This window comes from Rhopalosiphum maidis, chromosome 3, assembly GCF_003676215.2.
Source record: "Rhopalosiphum maidis isolate BTI-1 chromosome 3, ASM367621v3, whole genome shotgun sequence".
Taxonomy (NCBI): domain Eukaryota; kingdom Metazoa; phylum Arthropoda; class Insecta; order Hemiptera; family Aphididae; genus Rhopalosiphum; species Rhopalosiphum maidis.
Window position 1 is genome coordinate 33,557,108 of NC_040879.1, and position 24,698 is coordinate 33,581,805.

At 28.7% G+C, this 24,698-nt stretch overlaps 1 protein-coding gene across 3 annotated transcripts in view; it reads left to right on the forward strand.

Moving 5' to 3' along the window:
• Nucleotides 1-7,769: 7,769 nt before the first annotated feature.
• LOC113557172 (potassium voltage-gated channel protein Shal) overlaps nt 7,770-24,698 on the forward strand; it is a 60,111-nt gene continuing 43,182 nt past the window's right edge. For all 3 annotated transcript variants that reach the window (XR_003405576.1, XM_026962522.1, XM_026962523.1), the window contains exon 1: nt 7,770-8,884. Coding sequence is in view for 2 of the 3 variants with exons in the window: in XM_026962522.1 (XP_026818323.1) it covers nt 7,770-8,884 (1,115 nt within the window). In the remaining variant the exon portion in view is untranslated. The remainder of the gene's footprint in view (nt 8,885-24,698) is intronic.

Here is a 24,698-nt window from a genome sequence, read left to right on the forward strand (position 1 = left end):
GCAGAAATGCTGCATGCAAATGTTTGAACTTTATATGTCCCCTTTAAAAGTATTTAAACACAATTTTTAAATTATTAAGCTTACTTCTCAAGTAATAAATTGTAAACTCTGTAGAATTTTCAGTTATATAAAACTTAAATTCAGTATCCATTAGCCACCTATCAAAGGTAAATAATCTTTTACTGGTTGCTTACAACATAATGCAATGAGTGATGTCTGTGAGGAAAAATCGATGAAACCTTTATATTCTTCCTCTCCTTCTTCTCCTTCTTTAGGAGCCATTGAGGCGCACATGGCTGCAAAAAACTTCTTTTAATCTATTTTATTCAAAGTTAGATACTTCATTATCCTTTAGATTTATTTTAAAACAACATTTTAACTAAATTAAATTAAAAACAAATTTTTAAATAATAATATAATTTATTAATGTATATATTTTTAATATAATAATAACTATTAATTACAATTAGTTTAAAAATTTGCAAATTTTATTATAATAATTAATAATATGAAATAATATTTGGCTTTTGCCCAAATTCAATTTTTAAACAATAATAATAAAATAATAGAAAAATGTTATATACTATGACAACTTTTCAAAAATAATATTAATAATTTTAGGCAGTTAAAGAAATATCAGCGAAGTTAATAAAATAGATTTTATATTCAAATTTTAAACGTACTTGTGATTTCATTGAAAAGTATTAATAATATTTGTAAGGATAATTTTGTGAATAGGTTATGACGGTTATCGAGTTATGTATGTTATGGCGTCAACCTAACCAAGTGAAATCTCGTTTGAATAAGTTTTTAATTTGTTTCATCTTTTTTTTTCTTTATAATAATTATACATAATGTAATAAATATGACTATGTGAGAGTTTTGGATGCATTTTAGCACCTACGGCTTTACTATACATAGTTACCGACATTGTCATCTATTTTTATTTTAAAATAGTATATTATAATAATGTGGCATTTTTCTTTTTATTTAAATAATAATGATCAAATAAAGGTACAAGAGAATAATGGAAATGGGAAGTTAAACCAAAAAAATTGTATAAATATAAAATATGATATGCCAATGCCATATCACGTAGTATATGGGTAATTATAATATAATTAAAAAGCTGTGAAGTAGGTAACCGCTATGCTGTAGATAGGTGTCGAGTGTATCATTGAGTAGGTTACAGTTATATACACATTTATTACGTATTATATGTTAAATTTTAATTCAATGATAAATTATTATACGATGAAAAGCGATCCTGAAAGAGGAGAGTCTAATTTGTTGATAACCATGGTTACCAAACAATAATTTTAATAATAATATTAAAGTTTAAAAAAAAATATGTTCGTACTAAATTCTGAACGTAACGATGATGTATTGATTTTCAATGATGTGTGTTTTAATTACTTTTATGTCTTAAGACACGTTTTTTAGTAGAAAAAAATGCTATCAACTTCCATGAAGGTTTTTTGTACCAAATATTAGTCTAGTTGATACAATATATTTAGGGATTGTCATTGAAAATCCTCAATACTTTTTAAAATAATCACGAAAAAAATGTACGAACATTCGTTATAATTTTAATGATATAAAAATAATTGTTTTTTAACTTTGATATTATCTTTGCTCAAAATCTTTTTTAATCGTATTCTTTTTTTTTTAATTATTTTAAAAAACACTAAGAAAATAAATGTTTTCTGTGAAGTACAACCTAGATTCAATTTTCTGTCAGAGACCTCTCTCAAAACTGATGATTAAATTATATTTTTTTACTAAAAAAGTATCATTAAAAACACACACAAAAATTTTTAAAATAACATAAAACATTGTGAAACTAATGTGTTCTTCACTCCACTTTAAATCTAAAAGATAAGTTTTGATAAAACAAGGATACATTACGAAGGCTGATTATACTTGTTGATTGTACTGAAACTTGTGCTTAGGTTTTTATTTTCGTCCATTTTAAGAACCACATCTTAATTTTATAAGCGTTACTACAAGTCTTTGGCATGAAATTTTCACTGTTCCTCGCAGGCAAAAAAAGTAGTGAACCACGACGTTGAACAGTGTTGTTGTCGTTGGGGCTCAAGTAACATAGTTAAAGTCTCAATTGTGACGTGTGTGGAAATTAAAAATTAGAATTATTACTGGAATACACTACAGGTGTAAATCGGCAATATTATATATGACCTTAGATCATAGATCTATGGTATAAGGCCTATAAGTATAACTGTATAAGGCAGATGCAGCGGTGGCGAAACAATTATACTGGTTGTGGTGTAGTGTGATACACGCCGTATTTTTCCCGCGGTGAGAGAGAAGGGAATACCATGAAATGTATGAGATACAATTGAGATGAAAATAATAATAATAAATCAATAAACAATAATGACTGTGATGAGATAAAATTATTTTATTAAATTTATTTAGATAAATTACACGATTTTACAAGATTATTGTTAAGGTTCAAAATGTATGAAGATGTCAAATTCTGGCGATATAACAAATCATATTTTATAGATTCCTTGCTCAATGCTCTGCTTATATTATAACCATTTAAAAACAATAAAAACGTAATACATATTATACTCCGGCCCACGAGAGACCACTTCTGAGCGGCGACCGAAATTCGTCCGTTCTCGCGTATTCCTACGAATTTACGTCGGCACTAGGTGGTAGAGTGGGAGAAATGTGGATACGAAACCGCGGAGCTCAATTATTTGTATGCGTAAAGGAGTAGTGCTCTCTCGTGAGCCGGAGTATATATACACCATTTGAAAATTTCCATAGATTATCATATGCAGTTGTAAAAAATAATAATCATAAAAAAATACAAAATAATAATTATTAAGTAAAAGCTAGGTACCTATTATATTATACTCATTAGTCATCTCTTTAAATAATTCAAACTAAAAAATATTACAACTAATTTATCTTCTATAAATTATACATAACAATCGTCGATTTTCACCAATAGTGACTACTAGTTGGTCACTCAAACATAGCTTCCAATTTTATATTTTTCATACAAAAAAAGGCCAGACATTTACTAAAGCGTTATTCGTAATCGGACGCAGTCGCGGGTTATTTACCTAGTGTCGTTCTTACACATTAGTGATTTAAACTTAAACCAAATTGCACTGGTGCCGTATCCAATCCGCTGCAGGTGGATTGCCCATGTATCGATTTACACCGGAGATGGCCAAATGGCTTATAACAAAATACTCAAACACCGCTTTTGACTTTAGCAGTTTTTATACATTGTATAAAAAACATCAGACTATCACAGAGCTGAATGCTTGTATATATTATGAGAAACTGAGACAGCCTGTAACTATACAGTTAAACTTTCTAATACCACTCACCCTCGACGAGAATAGATATAAAAGAAGTTTCTTCTACCGGGACAGTGAATACTATATAGTGTGCTTATACGATTTCGTATGTAATAACTAATAATAATAAATATAACTCTATGTAGATTCAGCCGGCGAACTCAGACATTTTTAGAGGCAATCATTTTTATCCGATGTTGTAACTTAACTTTTAGTCTACAAATACTAACCCTTATTTAAGTTATATATATATATAAATGCTATAAATGGAATTTTGTTTACAACCACATCACGACTCACCACGACACGCTACAACTGCACTGCGCTAGATTTCTACCATAAACATTATATAAAATACATTTTTTTTATATATACATATCATATTATATATAGACAATCTTGCATTTAACGAAACATTTTCAAGAATCGTAGTCTCCGTCGTTATTTACTTGTAAGGTCATGCATTTGTCTCCGTTCAACAGAGCTGATGTTTTCATACCACGAACAACAAAACCATTTATTTCTAGGGTAAACTGTACATCATACTACCTATGTAAAGGAATGAACGAAATACTTTGAAAAATGTAAAAATTCAAATATAAAACACCCGTCAACATTCAGTAAGTAAATACAAAATAATATACAAAACTTATTGTTTTTAAACGTTGGTAAACACTAAATATGTTTTTAAAGTCTAAAATCAAAAACTCATTAAGTGCTTAGGTTAGGTGAGATTTCCGCAGTTAATTTTTTAAATATTATTAGTAATTACAAACTCAAAGGTAGTTAAATAAGAATTTATAGTAGATAATAGTTTATACTGATACAGATAATTAAATGTATTAAATGTATTTCCACTTAAGAATAAATACAAAAGTTATAATATTTAAAATAAATGTTGAGAAAAAAATATGATAATTGGTGCGTGTATATATAAACAATACTCGTATTATAACAAAATGTCATATTAATATATTATATAATACTACAACTATTATGACAATATTTACTTTTTATACTCAGAATTCGTTGATTTAAAATAAGTTGGTAGTATATTCAGAATGAAAAAATAGATGTCTAGATCAAATATCATTTAAAATTTTACCGTGCGTTTTTCCTCGGCAAAAAATGTTTAAAATTTAAAAATTACCGTGAAAATCGTTGCGAAAAAATAAGTATAATGTTAAATATAATTTAGAATTTGAAATTCTGGCACGTTGTGGTGCCAGAAAAACGTACCTCGTCATCGTTGATTAATTGTGTAATACGGTACTTGCATAGAATTAACACACACATCGTCACAACATCGGTATCAATATTTTTCCGTAAATCGAAACTTAAATTTTTGACGACCGTGGACACGTTTTAAAAGGAAAATACGAAGATGACAAAAATACATGCGTGTAACTATAGAAATCGACGTTAAGTGCACATGCAGAATTTCAAGCGGCAGCTCTGTTTCCATCCGTTTTTGCTGACGTAATCGAAAAGTAAAAATGTGCGAAAACACCATTAACCGATAGTATAGTAAAGGTAATAAAACGAGTTTGAATGTTTCGAAACGGGTCGATTATTTTTCCGTATTACCGCACAACGATCTGTCAATCTGCCGGACGACGACGCCCCGTGGTACGGATAACTAAAAAACGGTGCCACCGCATTTAGTTAACGAAAGCCTGTACATACATACGAATGTATATAATATATTTACCACCATTTATGCTACAACATCGAGGTCCTAGACCTACAGCGAGAGGGTACGAGGGCAGTAAACTCCATTTAAAATTATAATCTGTCACACTGTTGTACCGTATTTTCTTTCCGGGTATAGATTTAATGCTCGTTCGCACCTCCCATTGTATTTGCTTCGTATTTTTTCTTTTTTTTTTTTTTTTTTACATCATGTCAATTAATGTATTATTTTAACGAATCGATATATCAAGCTATATACATATTTTTTTTTTTTTCGACGCCTATAAGCTTCTGATTTTGACATCAACATCGGAATTACCGTATAATGCGGTTTAGCGCGACGGCAACAGCAGTGTAACACCCCCTGCAGCTATATACCTACACAATAATAATATTATTTTACTGCCGTGTGTGGCCGTGTGTGCCGAACGTGGTGTGACGACGACGGCGACGCCGCCGCCGCGCTGTATGGTTTGCGCGCACCACTAATTATATAACACGTCTGCGTGATGTATGACAAATTCTGGGGGGTGGGTTGATCGCCAGCGGTCGGGGGACACGCGATTGGGATGGGAGTACGTGAAGGGACTTTGTGTTGGGGAACGATGGGAGGAGGAGGGGGGGGGGGGGTGACGGCGGTGTGGGCTACTAACTGCTATAACAACATAATAGCGTGTATATATATACAGCCGCAGTGCGGATAACGCGCTTTACTGTTTACTGTCGTTGGCCGTGTGGGTGGCGTGTGGTTGTACCACTATATAGTTGCAACGGCAGCACCGGCAGCGTGCATATATGTACATAAGGTATTATGGGTTGTGGGTATACATAATAATATTTATTACACGACCACCAATGCTAATAAATAAAATACACTGCCGTACAATAAGCCACCCCGTAAATAGTAATAATAGCGATAACGACGGCGGCGGCGGCGCGCGCCAATTCGACTTTCACAGTCGTAAATAACGGTTGTCCGTCCGTCTGTCCGCCCGCCCGCCCACCCCGCCGGCCCGTCGGAGCGGTGACTCCTGACGAATTAAATGCGCCGCCGCCGTCGGTGCTGCACCACGACGACGACGACGACGACGTACGGGTCGCGATAAAATATTATATCGTCGCACGCGGTGGCGCTGACTTCTCAGATTATCGCCGCGATACACACTCGCGCGCGCCAGCACAACGACGATATTATTATACGACGTCGTGAGCGTGTGTGCGACGTACAATATTGCGTACGCCTATGTAATAATAATATATTATCGTCTATGATATGTTCGCGCGGTGAACATCGCCGTCATCGTATTGTTATTATAATATACGCCGCCGCCGCCGTCGCGTGCGTGTACGTCTCACGACCGCGCGCTGCACGCCGCGATAACTGCAGAGCGACGGCGGCGGCGCGTTGCCCGGGGAACGCACTCGCCGCACCGAACTACGCGCGTACGCGGCCTTGACGGCCCGCCTCGCTCCATATCACGCATATCGCGTCATGTGCGTGTATATTTATATGTGTGTGTGTGTGTGTGTGTTTGAATGTTAGTTTACGACGATATGAGGCGCGCGTTGCATAAGCGACCGACCGACCGTCGGACCGACCGATCGAGCGACGCGATAGTTATAGCGAGCCGTATAATGCGGTACGGCGGCGACGGACGGCGGTGATAGTCGAGCGCGCGCGCGCTGGCGTCGGCGGCATATAGCGTGTGTCGGGCGAGACCGTACCGGTAAAACGAAACGCCTGAACGGGGGGGCGCGCGCCACGGATACAACGCGAATCGATCGCGAGCGGGCCGCGAGCGCTTGCGCTCGGGTCATTAGTTTTACGCGTTGCAACCGTACAGCATACACTGTACATACAATATTATAAACTATACACACTGCACGGCGACGGGGCACGGCGTGACGGCGGCGGCGACGGAGCACGATGACGGTGGCGGCGCGTTTTGATAAAAATAAAAAAATAATATAAAACACTCGACCGAGCGAAAACCGCCGCCGCCGCGGTGCTGTACTACGCTGGCTGCAGTTCACCGAGTCGCCGCCGCGCACAGTCATCCTTCAGTGTAGCTGCTTGTCGCGAGTCGGCCGGGTGTCTGGTGGTCGCTACAACCGAAATCCGCGATAGCACGCGTTCGCGACTACATCTGTGGCTACTGTGTGTGTGTGAGTGTGTGTGTGTGTGTGTGTGCGTTCGCGCGCGTGAGTGTACGGTCGTGTGCATCGCGTACGCGTGAGAGGGTTGTGCGTATGCGCGCGCGGTCACCGGTGTTCTATACACGAATACAATATTATTGTACAGCGATACACCGGAGGTGGACGCCGCGGCGTGAACGGACGCGGCTTTCGCGAATATATACACGTAAAAATAATAAAATAAGTAAACACAATATACGAAAATCGAATAATAATAATGTCGCATGGAAAAAAAACAGACAGATATAAACCTGTACATATGTAAATCGAGTGGATTTCGACGCGGCCCGTCGTCGCGGCTGCTGAATAATAATTATTTTATTTTATTTCGCTGTCTCGTCTTGGACTCCGGGGGAGACGACCGCGACGTCTGTGCACGCTTTGACGTTTCGGTGTGCCGGCGACGATCAAAGACGACGTCGACAGTACAATAGTGGCGACTGCGGCGGCGTGCACGGCGACCCGTGAGTATGCTATTTATACGAGAACAACTGGACCGGCGGCGCTGCCGGTGATACTGTCATTCCACCGCACAGCATGGCCTCGGTCGCCGCTTGGCTGCCGTTCGCCCGGGCGGCGGCCATCGGTTGGGTGCCGATCGCCACGCACCCACTGCCGCCGCCGCCGGTGCCCAAGGACCGGCGAAGAATTGACGACGAGAAGCTACTGATCAACGTCTCGGGGCGCCGGTTCGAGACATGGCGGAACACGGTGGAGAAGTACCCGGACACGTTGCTCGGGTCCAACGAACGCGAGTTCTTCTACGACGAGGACTGCAAAGAGTATTTCTTCGACCGGGACCCGGACATATTCCGGCACATACTCAACTACTACCGCACCGGCAAGCTGCATTACCCGAAGCACGAGTGTCTGACCAGCTACGACGAGGAGCTGGCGTTCTTCGGCATACTGCCGGACGTCATCGGCGACTGTTGTTACGAGGACTACCGGGACCGGAAGCGCGAGAACGCCGAGCGGCTGATGGACGACAAGCTGTCGGAGAACGGCGACCAGAACCTGCCGCAGCTCACCAACATCCGGCAGAAGATGTGGCGGGCGTTCGGCAACCCGCACACGTCCACCGCGGCGCTCGTATTCTACTACGTTACCGGTTTTTTCATCGCCGTGTCCGTCATGGCCAACGTGGTGGAGACGGTGCCATGCGGCCACCGGCCCGGCCGCGTCGGCACGCTGCCGTGCGGCGAACGCTACAAGATCGTGTTCTTCTGCCTGGACACGGCGTGCGTGATGATCTTCACCACCGAGTATCTGTTGCGGTTGTTCGCCGCCCCGGACCGGTGCAAGTTCATGCGCAGCGTCATGAGCATCATCGACGTGGTGGCCATCCTGCCGTACTACATCGGCCTGGGCATCACCGACAACGACGACGTGTCCGGCGCGTTCGTCACACTCCGCGTGTTCAGGGTGTTCCGGATATTCAAGTTCTCCCGGCACTCGCAGGGACTGCGCATACTCGGCTACACGCTCAAGTCGTGCGCTTCCGAACTCGGATTCTTGGTGTTCTCCCTGGCCATGGCCATTATCATATTTGCCACGGTAATGTTTTACGCCGAGAAGAACGTGGACGGTACGAACTTCACGTCTATACCGGCCGCCTTCTGGTATACCATCGTCACCATGACCACGTTGGGGTAAGCACGTTAAATCAGCTCTGGGTCGATGTGTGTACTTAACACATTGTACATTGTCGCGCGCGCGTGTGTGTGTGTAGTGGGGGAGGTATGTGGAATTAACTCCAATTCCACCCCGCTGAATGAATCGCATAAATACTGTCATATGTGATGATATTATGTAAATGTACGATTTATTGTGCGGTAAATACTATTACGCTTTACAGCGAACAATAATAATAATAAAAAAAACAGTTATAAATACTCGAAGAGAACACATCACATGTGATGATATTACTGTGTTATATTTCGCTAATAATAAAAATATTGTCCCGTCTGAAATGATAAACGGACGCATAATATGAACGTAACTATATGTAGTTTAAATGCACGTTCGAAGTGCCTGATGTATATATAGACAGTTAAGAGTTTTACCGTGGTGGTTTTGATTTGATTCTTGATCGTTAAAAACCCACGTTCTTATTACACCCCGGCATTTCTACAATATTTTTGAGACGAAAATTTAACCAATTGTTCGTCTCAAAAATTCCTCTCGACTTTAACTGCAGTTACCCTAGCAATAAACCTATTGGTTCGTTTCAACGGCCTAAAAACGCTTTACGCAGCAAGCAGCAGGTGAGTCTATAAGCTATCCCACATCATTGAAATCCCTTTATGGCGTATTAGCGAGACCTGTTCTCGAGTACGGTCTGTTGTTTTGTCCTCGCCGGTTGAAGAGGGTTGTACACATGTGTCTGCGATTTGCAGTCACATCCTGAAAGTCAACTGTTTACCTTAAGACGACTTCCTGTTCTTCTCCAGCTCAGTTTGATTATAAACGTCCATCCATCCAAGCTTTTCCGAAAAAAAAATTCTGGAATTATAGTATCTAAAACTACTTTCTATTTAACTATAAATGAAATAAATCAATTGATTTCATATTAGATTCACTTGTGCATAGGTATCATATTATTTGTATCTACTTTAAGAAGCGCAATTCATAAAATTATTAATATTAAACAAATAACGGTATGATATACAAAGTGTGTCTATATTTAGACGCAAGATATTATATTTCAATAGTCGATGTCAAATTATAATAATATAATAACCACGCTATTATTTTATGTGACAATTATAATAACTAACTAGGTACCTAGAAACAACACTGAAAATTGTGAAAATTGTTTTCATTATTATTATTATTATTTATTAAACCTAACTAACCTACCTAACTAAATTACATTTAAACATTTGAGTTAAAAATTAAACGAAGTTTTAAATTTAAATCAAAAAAACAGTTATTTTTTTATTATAACATAAGTGTCTTACGTAAATCATGGACATACATTACTATGTCTGAAGACTAAAAATGTGTAACATATATATTAGCATATAATTTGTGTGTTTGTGCGCGCGCGTGTGTGTATTGATTTTATTGCTCGATAAATCTGTTAATGTATTTTATAACAATCATAGACGCTACTTTGGAATCGGGCCATTGGTTCAACGATATTCCTAAAGCCAACTGTGTTATTAGTATTTCATAAGTCTATAATATATACAGTTATAAAACTTAAATTCTTTATTTTATTAGGTATTTTCGTTTTTAATACCGTTTCATATGAGTATAATTTAAATTTAGAAAATTCAAGTAATATAATGAAATGTCGTTTTATTATACTATACATAGTTAGGTACTTGATTTTCTACAATAATATAGATATGTTTAAGTCTTAATTATTCAAACAATTAACTAACTATTGTAATAAATTAGGTACGTATTGTTATTAACTCATTAAAAGTATAATATAAGTTATAAAAATTTGGTATTGCGATAAATTGCACATCCCAATCATCCCATTCCACGACCTATTCACCCTATTACACCGATTAGTGTTTACAGCGGATTGTTAAATATTCCATGGTATTTGCTGTGTAATTTTGAAAATGTTTGTTATATGTTGTTGCAAAAGTAATAAAAATGCACGGCGTAATTATTACTATGAATACATTTCCTGTCCATTAATCACAGTACTAATAGTTATTAAAATTTGACATTTAGAATAAAATAATTTTTTATTACTTGCATTTTTGATTTATAAGAAAACTATAATACAATTCAAAAGTTAATTTTATTCCTACTTATAAACTATAATAATTTAAAATTCAACTACATTAACTCTACTCTTAATCGTCCTAATAATTAATAATCATACAAACTGCAAATTAAAAATTGCAATATAATACATAGGTAGCAGCAAACATCGCCTCAGAATCTTTCTTTATAGATATAGGAAAAATGTATATGGTAAAATTATATTTGTTTCTATTAGACACAGTCGATTTTATTTCTTTCAGCGATTTTCTTATTTAAAAAATAGATTAGTTAAATTTTCAATACCCCACCACTTTAAATTAGTAAATCCTTACGGATCAAAGTGTTTGATACTTATAAATCATAAAGTAGTTTGATTGTTAGATTAGAAAATTCCATACTAAAATGTATTGTACACTTGTATAATGTTAAACGCATACTTTTGAATTAATATAATAAAAATTGATTTTTTGATAGTCGTATTTTACGAAACATGTGAAATTCTTACTAACATTAGACTGTATTAACAAGAAATGTGTAGAGAAATTACATTATCAAAACATTTTCAAAGGATTTTTTTCTAACTGATACGACAGACCGTGTTATAAGTATTTCAACAATATATTTTTAAAACCATTAATAATGATATGTATAAAAAAATATAGAAAAACGTCCTTGTAAAATATATATCATATATATTATATTACAAAATATAATTTCCTTAGATTTAATTCGCTACTAAGTTCAATCTATTCAGTTTATACTTTATAGTACCATATCCATACCTCGTATATTGAAATAGATTTGTATTAATTTTTATATAACTAATATAGTAATATATGTAATGAAGTTGTTTGTAATATACTGATAATCTAACCTCGATTAATTATAAAAGGTAAAAGTACATGGCTAATATTTTGAATTTTTAAAAATCTGGAAATTACTAATCTGTGTCACTAAAATCATACTCGTATAATATAGTAAAGTAATCACTAAAATAATAACAAAAAACAATATCATTAATGTTATATACCTATTATAATAACAATTCTTAATATGTATCAATTGTTAATAATATTATATTATGTATTCGTTAAATATTTCAACGTTACTTTTCTATAAAATTTAAATAATAAAATACGAATATTAAATGAAATAATAGGTTAATAATAGCAAATTAACAGTAAAATTAAATTAAACCTGGATTTATAGTATTTAGGTTCTGCAATATAATTTTTTAATTCCCGATTGAATATTATTTGTTTACTATATAAACGCAAGTAGATGATCATCGAATAAATGATTTTATTGAAATCAAAATGTTTTTGAAAACTAATGAAAAAAGTAATTAACAATTAATTAAATTATGAAAACGTATTTAACAAAAAAAAAAAGAATAATCACCTGTTAATTTTAAAATTAATATGAAACATACAATTTCAATGTACTGGTATGAATTTATATTTATACATTAATAATTAAAAATTTCAAATCTAATCAGGTAAACTTGGTAAATAGTTATCACTTGAAATCAGGTTATGAAAGTTTTGTGGAATTTTGCCTATTACGATTAAAACGATTTGCTGTTCACAAGTTACTATTTTCAACAACGTCCATAACAAAGTTATTTGACAGTTTTGTTAGAAACTTCTATACTCGTACACCAAATCACCCTTAATATCGACCTAAATAATTTACTTATGTCTCGTATTACCGGTACTTTTTTTATTATAAAAGACATTTACAGAACCTATTTATTAAATAAGATTATAGTAGCTATGTATTCGTTTTCGAAGAGCGTGGTATCTTATTTCGACGAAAAAAAAATAATTTTATAGAATATGGTACATCGTATTCAGTAATTGGCATCATTACAACGACTGAAATCTCAAATGGTTTTCTACAAGGTGTATTACTTACATTAATTACATATGTATTTAAAAAAGGCGATCAGTGTATGATACGTTTTTATATACCTACAGTTGTTAATTGTATAAAACCTTGAAAATTAATACAAAGTTCCTTAAAAATGTAATTATTAGAAATATATCGGAAATTAGCAGTGTTCTTTAATTGAAAAATTGTTGGATTATTTATACCTACCAAAGACTTGAAAATGTAATACAAGATTTAAGGCTCTTTATAAGTTTTTCAACCGATATAAAAAAGAAAATTTTCAGTCAGAAAATAAAATTAGTACATTATTATATTTATGGGCGTTTGAACTTCAGATTTTCACAACGTTCACTTAAAAATAACTATTTCACCTCATTCAATTTTTGTTATTTTCTTCTAATTAAGAAACTAAGAACCTTGAAACTTAATATTACTCTATTCATACTGTATTACGGTAAAGTGTTATTAATTTAAAAGTTAATTACAAAATATTATAATAATATTATATGGTATATAATTATATATTTATATTATTTTAATAATTAAAAATTAATATAATACAAAAAATATAATATATTCTAATATATTATCATAATATATTTAAATATAATATTCATATATTAAACAATTTAATTAATCCATCGTAATGCTAATAGTAAAATAAATTAATTTAATAGAAATATCGAAAAACGTATCATAAAATGTACTTAGTGATGTAGGTTGACAGACTATCTCCGTTCAAAATCGTTTTTCGTATACAACGATATAGGTACCATTGAATTCAAATTTAACACATCCATTACAAAGACTTATTTGACACCTATTGTACAGCAGAGTAGTACCAACTTGTTCGCCTTTTTTTTTAGCTTTATATTAGTTATTATAGCATCAGATAATTATAATATAATTATGACTTAAAATGTACCTTTAGTGAATTTTGTTCAAATTAAATACCAATTTACATTTATAATTGTTTGATATATTAAATTAAAAAAAAGTTTTTGTAAATATTTCAAGTTAGTTTATATCAAAAATAAAATAAACTAAAATATATTTTTAAATACAAATTATATTATATGATATCGTAATCGAATTAATTTGGCTTAAATATCTATTCACATAAAAATATTTTAAAACCAAAATTTGTTCTTTATACCTATTTTTTAAATAGAAAATTGTATTTGTTACACTTATTAGAATATACAATATAATAATTCAAACTAAAATACATGTTTAACAATGCAATAGTTATTATAAAAATAAATCGTGGTCAATGGTTACAAATTATAATATTTTTTTTTAACTATTTCCTTACTATTGTATTTATTAACAATGTTGAATTAATAAAATATAATTTATAATTATTAAATAATAAAAATAAATTTCTTCGAGATTCTTATAAAGTATATTTTTATTTTTTGGTAAATAGAAATATTTCCCATTTGTAGGGTTGAAATTGTAGTTCATATTAAAAATAATTTTATAAAAATGTTTCAAATCCTCTACTAAAGTCCATCTGATGACAGAGGATTAATTTATTATCCTACTGGCTGCTTGTGTAATGACAATTATATAGATACAATGAAAAGATACTAAATCCGAATTACATGTTTAATTATTGTGGGTTCCTAGTATTGGATTAAACCTTAGTGATTAATTCTACGTAAATGTAGCTTAAAATTATAAAATAAAATATGTACATCAACACGACCATTGTTAATATTACAACTATACCATGTACAATATACACACCTACTGAATATTTTAATTTAATTATCTGAACTCCATTATACGATAATAGAGTTATTCGTATAATATATAATTTTAAAGAACTATTTAAGTAATAGTATTAATATATATTCGTATAAGTCAAATAAAATATTATGTATTAATATCAATTTTAAAGGTATCTATTTATTCAACAAAGATAAAGCGTTAACCGGAAGATTGGTTATCTTTTTATACATAATATTTAATAAAAGGTAATAAATGCACTATAAAATAAATTGTTAAAAAAAGAAATAGTTTTTTTTTTTTTTTTTTAATTCCAACCTATATTTATATATTATATTTTATAAAAACTATGTCTTAACTTTATTATGTAGTTATACATAACTAGTAAAAATGGGCACTTAAATGAAATAGTTTTGTTATTTTGCATTCAATAAAGTTTGTTTTTAATAAAAAATAAATTTAAAACAGATTATTAATCAATAATTTATCTATTTATAAGAGTTTATAATAATAATAAAAAAAAAAATTGTAAAAAATATGGTTTGAAAAATGAAATAATAATCGAAATATACTCTTATAAAGTCATAACCCAGTTACATGTAATTTAAAACCTTAATGGTTAAAAATATAAAACATAATGCATGATACATTGCATCCCTTTATTTCAAATATTAATTGTATTCCTACTATAGTGTAACGTAATACATGGAAATATTTACATTTGTATAATATGGGTATGTGGTATAATACAATAATAATTAAATCTAATGATAGAATTTATTTTTATTTATCATACATTACTTTAAAGATTTAACGAAAGGATTTATATCAAGTGATAAAATTTAATACTGAAGTAAGAGTAATATTGTATAAAATATAAAATTTAAAAACTAAATCAAAAAATATTATTATTCAAAATGTGTACAAGAATAGAATTGTTTTGTTATATTTACGAATATATCGAACCATTCGATTAATTTATTTAAGAGTTCTCTAAATTTGTATATTGTGTCTATTTTTTTGTAAATCAATTTTAAAAATCTAATTTTCCCAATTATGCCTGAATGATGACCACATTTTTTATATTTGTATGTACTTGATCAGTCAATCGCCTTAATTTAAAGCTTTTATGTCATATAGTCAGTTTTTTTAGAAATGTAAAAGATAAATTATAAATTGCCATTAATTATTAATTAAGTATTCATCTAGTTATTAATTTCCAAATTTTAAACATGACAATAACACTCAACTCACGTCAGTTATTGCACGTACAACGTGTAAACATTTGTAATTTAATTTCAAATTTTAAAAATATTTAACAGTATAAACGAATAACAAGAAGTCAAGAAATCGACTACAAATTACAATAACCTATTTAATAATGTTTGAATAATATGATGAGTATAAAATACATTTTTTTCTTCGAATAGCAAGGATGAAAAAAAACATAATTTTGACTGTTACTGAATTACCGAATTGGAATTCAGTAATGATTTCAAAAAAAAAAAAAGATTTAAAAAAATGAGATTGAAAAAAGTTATTGGTGTGGTTGAGACACCACAAAAATATTATTAGTTATTACAATTATACATCTTAAAAATAGTTTTAATATATTTTTTTCATATCCAATAATCAAACTAATCCAAATTACATTTCAAGTAGGTATTTAAATATTTACATTTAAAATGTTCAAGTTTAAGTAAAATATATACCATCATACAGCATTAATTAATCATATAACTGTATTAATATTTTAAATATCTCAAAAGTCATTACCTGAAAGCCAGAGTTATTTATAAGCTATAAGTAGGTAGTTGTAATTTAGTTTTGAATAATTTTTTAAATGCAAAAACTACTATAAGTAACATAAGTCACTTTAAATTTAAAACCTATATATTTTATACAATACTTAAATCAGTGACTTACATGCCTTAATAATACAAAACAATATGTAATCGTCAAACCGATAAATTTCAAATTACGTTTATTTAATGATTAATTCTCATTTATTATTACGTAAATTCTTTAAGCCGCTATTTTCCTGTATTATTATTATAATACTAAATTACTACTATTCCAATTATTATTACAATATATATATAATATATTTGAATAGGACTAAAATCGTACATTTATACTTTTCCAAAACGAATATATAGCTTATAAAATAAGAATTTATAAAAATACTTTGTAGATTACATTTTACTCATTTTAGAATTAAAATATTTTTATTTAAAACAAAATAAATATTTTGGTACCTTAAAACTTCTTTCCCGTTATTTAAAAATGTAACATTTTGTGATTTTTACAAATAGTATTAGATACTTCTTGTATAACTTTGACATTTTAAAAGTTTAAGTTATATCTAATTTCCAAGTAATAAAAAGTCAATCTGAAACTTTTAGAACATTTCCTCTACTTAAAAATGTTCCTGACGCGCGTACCAAAAAGCACACAAACACATTATTCTAAAGTTTTATCGATGGTTCAGATCCACTTTTGTTATAATTACAACACAAATTTTGAATTATAAGATTTAGTATAAAACATTTAATAATTTTTATTTTTAAAAATTAAAATTAAACAACTTGTTTTTAAGAATATAATTTAGTTATCTTAGCTTAAATGTATATCAAAAAAATCAAGATACTCGCTGTTTATTTAAAATTGATACTAAAATATCTTAACTTAATGGTATTCAATATGAATATTGTTATTTTTGCATAATAAATATTTAATTTAAAAAAAATGTATATTATATTTTGCTATATTTCTTATATTTTTTTATTTAAACATATAGACATAATAATAAACAAAAAACAATGTTATCTGCCTTCAATTAAAGTAATAATTAAAAAAATATATATTTTAAACTAACGTGTTGGAAAAAGAGTTATTTATAGGGCCATATATGATTTGTTCAATTTTTATAGTTTTATTTTTGTACTTTCAAAAGTTTTCAAAACTTAACAATTATTATTTGTATCAAGTTGTTTGTATCCAATTCTAACTATATTCAAAAATTTTTTTTGCATAGTTTTGTTTTTTAAGTCGGTACTTATAATTTAAAAAAAAAAGTTTTGTTGGCCACTAGATAGATTTATTTAAAAATGAAAACATAAAAATCATGAAGTGAATATTAATGTTCACAATTTTATTAAAAACGAATGCTTCTACTTCTTTACTGTTATTTTTAATTTCCACATTTTTTTAAGAATTACTATAAAATTTGGAAAATAAAGTATGTTTTATTTATCCAATCATAATAAATTAATTAATTTATGGAAGTTTAACATGTAAATATATTATGCTTAGATTTCTTTAAATATTAATTATCATAGTAAAATCAATAATTTAATCAGAGTTCAGACTGTTTAAAAACTAAATTCAAAATATTATATTCTTCTTGTATATTAATAAAACATCTTAATATATTTAATTTTAACTGAATATTTATTTTTTATTTTACTATCTGCTCTTTACTCTTATACATCATAATATTATAAAAAAAATATAAATTAATACCTATATAAATATATATAATATACATTCTTAACAGTTATTATTATAATATATAATTACCATCAACTCTTCAGGTAAACTATTTAACAATTTCTTTTCTCCGGTCAGTTGTGTAATTTATTTTACTTATAGTTTCAAATGCATTTTATTTTTTCAAGACTTTTAACTTTTAAGAACTTTTCGTTGACTGAAATTCTGATTTCAGAAACTGTATTATTTAATTTATTTTTAATATTTTTAATTTTTTCAATGGCTCTAATTAATGTCTATGATTTTCTAATTTTAAAATTCCATCCAGAATAAATCTATAGTTTGAAAAATAAAGAATAAATCGGCTTTAGTCTGGAAAATTACAATTGGTGATATTTTTATTGAAACAACCTAATCTAGATAAAATTTTTGCAGTAACACTTTTTACTTCATTATCATATTTGAAATAATACGATGTAGCCTCAAACATGTTCCTAACCGTGTAACTATGAACTCTGTACTCTGCAGGTTATAATGCGTATGCCTCGTAATTTATTTTTAAAAAGAATAATTCTTCTCCCGATCGCTTAAAATTAACGGAATATCTGAAGGATGAATTAAATTTCATTTTTATCTAGATCATAATTATCACATAATCAGATTTAAATCTTATATTAATCGTATCTTATCTCTATTCAATAAAATAAGTACCAAATAAATAAAAGTTATTATGGAGTTTAATTTCTACCGAGTGGTGACCTTATTTTATCATATCTATATTATAAGTAGTTATAATTAATTATTTCTTCATTTTACTAAAATTGGTGTTATAATAAATTGTGAAATATTAACATGATTACAATACAATTTAATCTATCCTGATAATTATTAATTGTAAATAGTTACACTAAATATTTTCAAATATTAATATGTACTTGCATAGAACTAATTTACAATCTACTTAATAGTAAATCTGAAAAATGGAAAAAAATAACAAAATCTGTGCTCCATATATATTTCTATATCAACTAACCTAAAGATAAATTCCATATAAAAACCTAGAATCCAACATCCATTAAAATGTAAATAAATGTATTTCAATTTGCACTAGCTATACGAATATATAAATAGTTTTCGATTATATTTTATCATCTCTGCGTCGTGTTTGTTGAATAATTTGAAAATTATTTAACCATCATTTAAATTGAATATGATTTATAATAGCTCAACATTCCTTTGATGTAATAATATTATAATTGTACAATTGTTAATTATAGTAGTATTGTTTTACGTCATCTTCAATACATACCTATGCGCTATTTCTTGTTGAATACCTAATAATTTTCCTGTGATCTTTATATAACGTAACTGTTAATAAGACTAATAAGAGCATAAGTGTATCGTTAAATTTAAACTTAATTAATTTATGCACTTGAGTCTCACATAGTCACTTGATTCCACGTGGGACGTGAATAATTTTATTACCGTATGAACTTTAATCCAATATAAATGTTAGTGAAAATCAATCTTTTTCTTAACGTTGATTTAAAAATTACTGTTTAAACAAAAGACAATAAGACATTCAAAAATCATCATTATCAAACTTCGACCTTAAAAGAAATATTTGAATACTCAAGTACTATAAGTAGTCCAGTGAAGCTAGTTAAATGACTAATAGTTAATATAATATAATTGTATAACAAATTAACTAAATTTATTAATACATATACAGCTATACTCTATACTTATTATATTTAACAACCACAATACTCGTATTTTACTTTATATGAATTAAAATATAAAAATTGATTATGATTAGTGAATTGAAATGCAAATATTTTATAAAAGCTTAAAAGTACTTATTTTTTTTAATATAAAATACACGTTGTTCTTAAAAAAGAAGAAGTTTAAAATAGTTTTGGCACTATTATTACATTAAATTGTGGAATCTATTCATATTATGAGTAATACCCACCAAGACCATTTTAGATCCTGTAGGGTACAGCGGAAAGAGTATTGGTTTTACAATATACTTTTTTTGAAAATACTTTTTAGGGTTTTTAATAAGCTTAAATATTTGCATTTTGTGTAACCGATGTAATTGATTGGAAATTTAAAGAGTATTATATTTCATAAGCCTCAAAGTTACAAGCTTACCGTAATTGTATAAAATGTAAAATAATCGTCTATAAAAATATGTATATTTAAAATAATTATATTTTTTTTACAAGAGTACGTATAACACACTCGCAAGCACTAAAAAATAAGAGGACATAATGGTAATCGCTTTAATGATGTACAAATGATACCTGTACAGTAGGTATCAACTATCGAGGGGCAGTCATTCATTTGGGTGAATAATCCAAAATTTACCTAAGTACAACATATATAATTTGGGCGAGAAATTAACCTATCGTTTAGGCGAATTAATTTATAAATTTTATAGGGATATATACAGGGAATAATAGGGAAGTAACATACTTACCTATACAATAATTTTTATATTCATATTTACTACAATGTATTCAACTCAATACTATTATTATATCGTTTCGGCTGATTGATGATAACTATTTATAACTTTATAAAAATTAATTCTATCAACACACAAAAAATTAATATATTACGTAAAAATACTAAAGAAAAACAAAACTATACATTAAAATCAAACCGGAAAATTAACAATAATCGATTATATTTAAAAAAAAATGGGCATGAGACACCATGCTAATTATTAATTATTATAATTAATTAGGATTTTTAATACAATATATTATTATGATAATTTATATAAGAATATAATACATTTTATTAAACAAATGGGCATATGAGATACCATGCTAATCAAAAAAAAAAAAAATAGTTAAGATAATAACAATATAATGCATTTTTAACCATACCAGTTAGAGTTAACTTTAGTTAACTTTAACTTTAGTCCTAAGTCTCTACAAATTCATTTTTATAAAAATATATTTATAACTCGCCCAAACGATATGTTATTTTGGGTCATTCGCCCAAATGAAAACCGCCCCTATCTTATTATTCAACTTATGTTACTAAATATATTTTATGATACATTAATATTGCTTTTACAGTAATTTGTTTTACTTTATATTAGTATTGTATTAGTAATACGATAAGTTAAATCTAATGTTGGAAAAATATTACATTTATTTTATTATTAATATTTAATAATTATTATAATATTATATATTCGAATCATATATATTACTGTTTTTAATTTTTGAGTCAATACCAACTTAACTTAAAACGGTGTGAATACATTCATAGAACATATAGGCAATAGTATAAAAATATAAAATTAATCTAAATGTTTTAAAAACGCTATTGCGTAGGTAAATAAATAAAATATAATAATATGCGTAATAATAAATTTTAAACTCCATAAAAAATATTTTTAATTAAAAAAAAATGACTAAAATCATTGCTGTTAATTTTTAATTACATCAAAATTTAAACTTATATCTCGTATAAAAAATATTTATGGAATTTCGCTCAATGTTCTTTTCTTTTTTTTCTTTTTTAATGCCAGCAATAATAACAAAAACTTTATTTTCAAATATAAGATTTGAATTTTATAGAATAAAATAATTTGCAAATTTGGACGGTTTTGATGAATTTAGTAAAAATTTGATCTTAAAATACTTATAAAAAAATTGTATGTATGCTATATATTTTAAATATTTTTTAATAGGTAGGCATATGAACAGTTCTCTTCTCCTCCCCAAAGTACCAACTAAATATAATTTGCTACTAGGCACTATTCTTAAAATAAAAATTGAAGTATTCTTACTGCTCCAAATGGCGATGACAACAAGATGAATAAAATTAATACAAAATAACACACATCGTTATAGAATCAATACATTTATCGCTCTACTTAGAATCTATTATTAATTTTGCAAGAACATTATCATATATTTACGCACAGAAACTTGTATTAAATATTTACATCTATTGTCGTGGTACAATATACTAATATACTTATCAACAATAAATAAGTTTTTCAATTTAATAAAAAATAATAATAAATAAAAAGTATATTATGTTAGATGAAAAACGTTGATTAAAAAACTAACAGGAATTAAAATACTCTTATAATATATTTTATAATCTATATATTTATTATGTATACTTTAATACTTACTACCTAAAAATATTTATGTACCTACGACATACAAGATAATATAAAAATAATTTTTTCAAAATTACATTAAATTTTATCTTAATAAAGAATCATTTTTTTAAAAGTGAATTTCCATTGCTTGCAAATATGTCTTATCGAAATCACTTATCAGTTATGATATATACTGATTGCTTTTATAATAAATGTACCTATTTTTTATTCCCATATGCAGATGAAATGAAAATATATTCTTTGAAATTCTTTAAAATTTTAACAGTTGTTTACTTTTAGTTATTTTATCAATTTACTGATGGATAATAAATAATAGTTAAAAATAATACATATGTCATACATTAAAGGTACCTATAAGAAAACTGAATATTATATCATTTTATCAAAAATATAGAACAATATAATAGAATAATATCAAACATTTTCATGGACCCTAACGTCTTTATAATTGTTAGTCTTTCAAAACTATAATAACTTTTATAAATTATGAAATAGATATTTTTAAAATCTACAGTGTATATGTGATTATTTATTAAAATCTTTTCTTAACATTAATTTAATAATTGAATAAATTAACTTAGATATACGTACCTATTTATAAATTTTAAATTAATTTAACTTATGAAATTTAATATTTTTCATTTAAAGTTTATTCTTCAAACTTAATATTGAAAACATATTTTTATCTCAAACAACTTAACTAAACCAACAGCAAGGCTCGTATTTCAAAACTAAACGTGTGAAAGTTTTAATTTATTCCTTGGCAAGATAAGATTATCTGACAACGATAAGAGTTATAGTCTCGCATAAAAAATATTCGATTTATGCTATTATGAGCTTGTGTAGAAACTAAATTTAAGATGAAACTATAAAATATATTTTATACTGTCGAACAAATTGAACATTATCATAATAAATATAGGTGTATATATATATACATATATCCTTATTTTTCGCTGAGCCAATTAAACTTTCAAACTAAACTCAGACACTCAAGTTATAATCAATTTTCATAATTCATAACATAATTATCAACTAGATACCTAATACTGATGAACTTGTATTTTATATTGTAAAATTATAACATCGTGTATTCGTATATTTAATCGAATTCTATTCGTTGATGCAATACTAAAAGTCATTACTAAAGTCTATAATATATTATTTCATCTACATAAACTCAGAAAATAACCAAAATTATCTAAGTAGTAAGAACTTATAATATTTATTTTTTAACTAAAATAACTTTATAACTTATGTTATAATTGTCAATTAAAAACTATAATAAACTAAATAAACTAATATATTTATATAACTTTTAGTGACGTTTACCAACTTACTTCATGTATCTGTATAATAGTGTGTTGTGTGTTATTAACATTACAATAATATTTTAAGTTCTTATTAAGAATTTTGTGATTTTACAATGGTGTATATTTTATGTTTGGTTTTTTGTATCTATCATCACATTTCGAGCCAGTAAAAATGTTTCGATTTTAAACTTTGGGTCTGGGTTCTGATAGCAAATTAGATCTAGTAACTTTTCAAATTAACCAAAAAATAAAAATAAAATAATAGAAAAACCCAAAAATTTAAAAAAATTAATTTCTTCGTTTTGTTAATTCAAAAACTGTAGAAACTTAAAATTTTTACCAAATGTTAAAATTATTATTTCCTGTACAGAGTAAAATTCATAAATGTTTAGACTATTTATTTTATTTTTTTAAATTGGTAATAAAAAAATATTCGGTTAATAAGTTAGAAAGCTTTAATGTTAGAATTTTAACAAATTTTGTTAAAACCGCAAAATTTATTTTATAGTTATACATTTATTTTTAATATTTAAACTTAAGATTTGAAAATTTAATACAAGTTTATTTATAAATTTTTATACTATGAACTTATTTAAACGTGTTTACAGTACAGTATGGCTTGACTCAAAATTGAATAACAATAATTTAATATAGTGTAAATATAATATATTTTTATGATAATTAAAAAAAGAAGGGATAAGTTGAAAAATTATTTCAACCAAATAGGTATCTACTGTAATATCAATAGTAAAATAATTTTTTTTAACATCAATATCACTACAAATATACGGAATATACTGAGTGAGTGTTTATATACAACGATATTATTATTGAATTCAAATTTACTACATCCATAGTCCATATTATAGTGACCCATTCGATACTTATACTATACAGCAGAGAGGTACCCACTTTTCCAACTATTTTATGTTTAAATTTATAACTATTATTATTGTTAGTATTTGCATTAACAGACTGATGATACAGAATATAAATTACTTTAAAAATTGAAATAATAAACGTATACATTATGTTACTTTCAACGGCTTCAGGTCAAAATATAAATCCATGCAAATCGAATTTATTTCCTCAAGCATTTTGACCTTAATAACGTAGCATATATTAGTGAACCATACATTATAC